This window comes from Equus przewalskii, chromosome 6 (genome assembly GCF_037783145.1).
Source record: "Equus przewalskii isolate Varuska chromosome 6, EquPr2, whole genome shotgun sequence".
Lineage (NCBI taxonomy): Eukaryota > Metazoa > Chordata > Mammalia > Perissodactyla > Equidae > Equus > Equus przewalskii.
Genome location: NC_091836.1, coordinates 32,444,688 through 32,450,110, shown reverse-complemented (window position 1 = coordinate 32,450,110; position 5,423 = coordinate 32,444,688). Strand labels below are relative to the sequence as shown.

The following is a 5,423-nucleotide window of genomic DNA, read 5'->3' as shown; positions in this document are numbered from 1 at the left end:
GTCTTGTCCTCCAAATGTGTGATTATAATCTACTTTGCAAGTTGGGTCTTTGTTGATGTATTCAAGTTAAGATGGATTCAGTAGCATGTGTTCTAATCCAATATGACTGGTATCCTTATAAAAAGAGGGAAATTTGGACACAGATACATAGGGAGAACAGCATGTGAAGACAGATGCAGAGATTGGAATAATGGGTCTACAAGCTAAGGAATGCCAAGGATTGCTGGCCATCACCAGAAGTGGAAAGAAAAGCATGAACACATTCTTCCTCAGGGCACTAAGAAGGAACCAACAACGCTGGTACTTTGATTTTGGACTTCTACCTTAGAGAACCGACACAATAAATTTTGGCTGTTTAGAGCCATCCTGGTTGTGGCACTTTGTTATGACAGCCTTGTAAATCTAAGAAGCTGTGTAATCTCTGAAAGATATTTTCATTGACCCCTACTAACTGTATTTAAATGGATATATTAATAAAGCAGTAATGCTTGGAATATTTTATTTTGTGGGCTGAATGAAAGCATCTGATAGATAATGCTATAAATCCATGAAGAGCTCTTATCAAGCCTGAAAGGAGAGATGATATTTTTTTTCTGTCTCAGAATAAAATACGTTTAGGAAAAATGGAAATATATGTGTTATTGAGAGCATTTTCACCCTATATAAAGACTAAATTACTCTGGAAATCAAAATTATATTTAATTTTTTATTCAAAATATTGAATGTATCATTTTAAGAAAACAATTGCACTAAATTTCTTTAACTGAACTTACTTTGGAAAGCTTTAAATCATTGCAGGATGTAGGGCTTTAAGTTCCTTCTTTTAAATTAATATTTACTCATTTGAGTCAAAATTGGACTAATGAAAAGCAAAAATTGAAGTGTAATGTTGAGGTTCTGTTATTGGCAACAACTTTAATTTTACTAGTCCTTTATTTGGAGTGTGTATAGTGTTTCCCCAAATGGTCGCCATGAGAGACAGGAAGATGCAGCATTTATACAGTCTTCAGTGACATTAGTACGGCTTATCAAAGGGAAGATCTCTGGGCCGACGTGTACATAAGTCAAGCGGACATCTCGATTTGAGAAAGCTTCTGAGTGAAACTGAAAGATCATGTTACAGGTTTGATGTGAATTATCTTTTAATGTGAGCTGAGTCTCAGCTTGCACAGAACTTACAAATGTGTCTCCTGCTCAAATCAAAGGTAGTCTGAGAGAATGTGATATGGGAAACCAGAGGTGTCTGGTACAATAATGAATGAATATTTGAGTGTGCATGCTCTGCCTTACTAGAGCTTATAGTCCATTGAAGTGAGAGAAATAAAAAATAAAAAGAATTTAAAGTATTATATAATTACCATAGCACTGTAGGCTAAGAAGAAAAGGAGCTAGTTCCTCAAGGGAAAATAGAGAGTTGCCATGAAAAGTAATTTATGTGGAGTTTCAAAGATGAGTTTTCTGAGGAAATCACTTCCAAGTCCTTATAAACATTAAGGGAGTATTTTTCTAAATCAGATTCTGGTAAACATTCCACTTATTTTTTTGTGGTTCACTGGTAATAGTAAATAAGCCACTAGCTTGGTTTAGCTTAGAGAAATCATTTACCTCAATTTACAGTATGATGAATGGATGACAGTACGGTCTTCCTGGCCTCACATTAATAGAATACACGATTTATTGAGACCTGCTCAAGCAAGGAGGCCCAACTTCTTGGCTATGTGATACAGTTTTGACTTCTCAGATGACAGTACTAATAAGTTATGGCCCATTCACCTACCTTCCCTCCTGCTAAAGGCATTAACAAACTACACTTTGGAAAACCAGGAATCTGTAAATAAGATACATACAGTAGGCTGTATAAGCTAAAATCTGACCAAAGTAACTTAATCAGCCTCACCAAAAGAAGGAAAAATAAATTATTTCCTCTGGCTGCAGCAGTACAGGTTATTGTATATAGCTCTAGAGGGCTCTATTTTTTCAATTTTATTGAACTATATTTTACATTTAATAAATTCAATCAATGTGTACATAGTAAAGAATTTTCTCATGCCAGGATAGGTGAATTTATTTTCTTCTCTGGGTATGCTAGTCTAGTGATTTGCGTTCCACATATCACTCTACCACCAGATTTTCTATGCTTACCTATCAGACATGAAAAAACATTATTTTTTAACCCCCTGATACTTGAAAATCAAAAGAGAATAAGACTTGCTTCATAGACTTCTTGGATCTTCACAGAATTTAATGACTTAAGAAATCAGGTATCCTCAAATTATCACAGCTGTGCTAGAGTTTGACAAAGAAGGAATGCAGGACTAATGCTTGTAAATTTTTGTATAGAAATAAGTCAGGATATCACCAATTATCTTGCAGATATTTGAAGAACTCTCCAAATATAAACTCAATTGATCTGAACAATAATAAAAAATCATATTTAGCTAATTGATTAATGGATGAAGACAGTATGAGATACATTTGGTTTTCCTAAAACTATCTTACAAGAGGAAATAACAGAAAAAGTATCAAGGACCTTCTAGTTGGCAGGACCTGTACTACATCTTGGACATATAACAGTGAAATGTAGGTGTAAGGGGATACCTCCATGGAGATTACAATACAGTGCAGATTTGGACAATAAGCAGGCAAATACAAGTTAGAACAATAAATGTCAAAGCAGAGGTGTATATTGGATTGAGCGCTATCACAGCACATGGATGAGCCTCTAACTCAGAGGTTAAGTTCTGATTAGAATTCTGAAGTAAGGGCTGGAAGAAATAAGTCATGAGATATGAGGAGAGACAGTACAGGAAAGAGACTGCCCCAGGGTAAACATATGCAAAAAACAACTATTTTGTTTCTTGGCTAGAGAAGAAAGGAGGTAGGTAATCACTGATGAAGATGGTATTTTCCTTATGGTTGAGGATTGTGTTTTTATCAATTGTATGGAAGAAAAAGGGAGGAAATGATGGTGATGGCATTACTGGGTCCATATGCCTGGGCCATCCTTAGTATTTCTTCTAATTTGCTTCTCAATAGTATATATGGGAGAAAATTCCAGAGAGAAATAGCATCAAAAAGGCCATAGAGATATGAAATATTGTCAAGAGTCCCAACAAATGAGGACAAATGTTGACAGATGGACTAAACTGAAATATATAAATTCATACAATGTAATAGCCAATGATTTAGACCTACGAAAACATCCTCATTTATTTCTGTTCATAAGAATATACTTTTCTCTAGTATTTTCTTCAGGGCAATATTGACATCTTTATTCCTCAGGCTGTAGATCAGTGGGTTCAGCATAGGCACAACAATAGTATAAAACACAGAGGACATTTTTCCTTGATTCTTGAGGGTGACTGATGATGGCTGCAGGTACGTGAATGCTAAAGAACCAAAAAAGACCACAACTGCCAACATGTGGAGGCTGCAAGTGCTAAAGGCTTTGGACCTGCCCTCAGTGGAGCGAATGCAGAGGATGCTGGCAATGATGAAGCTGTAGGAGCTAAGAATAGCCAGGCTTGGGCCAAGGATATTAATTACAGTAAAGATTAGAATCAGCAGTTCATTGAACTGGGTACTAGAGCAGGAAAGCTTTAGAAGGGGAAGGATATCACAGAAATAATGGTTGATCACATCAAATTTGCAGAAAAAAAGCCTCAACATACAGCCTGTATGAGCAAATGCACAAATCAGGCCTATAATATACACTCCTAAAATCAAGGAGAAACAGGCCTGATAGGACATGATGACATTGTAAAGCAAGGGGCTACAGATGGCAACATAGCGGTCATATGCCATTGCAGCTAACATGTAGCATTCTGAAATAGCAAAAACGAGGAAGAAATAGAGCTGAGTCATGCATTCAAGGTAGGAGATAATGGTCTTCTCTGTCACAAAGGTCTCCAGCATTTTGGGGGTGATGACAGTAGAATGGCAGAGATCAATGAAGGACAAGCTGCTGAGGAAATAGTACATGGGGTTGTGCAGGTGAGAAGTGAGCCCTATCAGTGCGATCATGCCCAGGTTCCCCACCACTGTGACCACATAGATTCCTAGGAAGAGGAGGAAGAGTGGCAGCTGGAGTTCTGGCTGTTCTGTTAGCCCAGCGAGGATGAACTCAGTCACTGCGGAATGATTTCCTGCTGCCATTTTCCTCTGGGGAGTTTCTAAAAGGGAGAGAGAAAGACACCGTTTTTGGAGACATTTCCCTGCTATTCTTCATTTGATAAAAGATACCTCGTATAGAAAATTACTGTTTCCGATATTCTCTTGGTTTCCGTATAACAATATTAACTCTTGATAAAGTTACCTAAGTACTATTTATCTTAATTAAATATTTCACACCATAATATCTAATGTAATAAATTATCACATATAAAATTATTTTAGCCATAATGATGATGTCACATGTTTTGAGAGGCCACTACCCATTTTGAACATTTCAGTTATTTTGAAGCCAATTTTTTCTAAAGTGAGGTTTGCAGACTTGAAAACTTAGAATAGTCATTGAAAATGAGAGAAGCTGGCTGAGCAACACAGAGCAGAGAGCAAATCCTGATTACGTGCAGTATTGTTTCTAATCCAGAAACTAATTTCTGCCAGGGGTGAAAGAGGCACATTATTGCTAGGCCTTTGGAATGTTTTGATAAAAATGAGAAAATTTGGGTTTCAATGTAAAATCTTTGGATTTTAACATTATTTTGAATATTTTTGAATTAGTTTTTATATTTTTGAGTATTTTAATATTATTATTGAAATAAATCACTACAAACAACACTCACTTTGCAGATTTTGATAGCTGAATTGACCCACTGTTAGGCAATTTGTGACCTCTGGAACAAATATTCTGCCTTTGCTTGAGGGAAGAACTATGAGTAGTGGCTAAGTGAATAGGCCTTAAAATTCAAGTGCCTGTGTTCAGATGCTGACCCATCATTTACTAGTTGATAAACCCGGACAATTAAAATAACTTCATTATCAAATTAGCAGAGGTTAGCACTCTGAAAATAATAAGAATAATGATTGCTGTTGTTTTTATTACTTACAACATACTATCAATTGGAAAATAAGGGATAATTACACACTTCAAAACACAAAAACAGCAAATATGTTGTTTTAACCTTTCTTTTCACCTCTTTTATCTTTAATCAACTGAGGGGGTAGGAAAAACAGTCATAAAATTAGGGGATACAGAATCGTAAGTGTAGTCCTATATTCTGTTAATCACATAGAGATTTTTTTTATCATTACATTCATCAAAGTAAAATTAGAAATGAATTCCCCTTGAATAAAAATAAAAAAAGAATAAAAGGAAAATCTGAAATGTTCTACTCCATTGTTAAACAAAAATGAACTTGAAATGAAACTTAAATCTAAGTATAAAGGCTAAACTATTAAACTTCTGGAGCAAACACTAA

The 5,423-nt window shown here is 35.6% G+C and overlaps 1 protein-coding gene across 1 annotated transcript; it reads right to left on the bottom strand.

The window, feature by feature from the left end:
• Positions 1-2,951: 2,951 nt before the first annotated feature.
• LOC103550109 (olfactory receptor 8G1-like) lies at positions 2,952-4,166 on the bottom strand. Its single transcript, XM_070626661.1, has one exon. The coding sequence runs from the start codon at positions 4,153-4,155 to the stop codon at positions 3,220-3,222; it is 936 nt and encodes a 311-aa protein (XP_070482762.1). The 5' UTR covers positions 4,156-4,166; the 3' UTR covers positions 2,952-3,219.
• Positions 4,167-5,423: the final 1,257 nt, after the last annotated feature.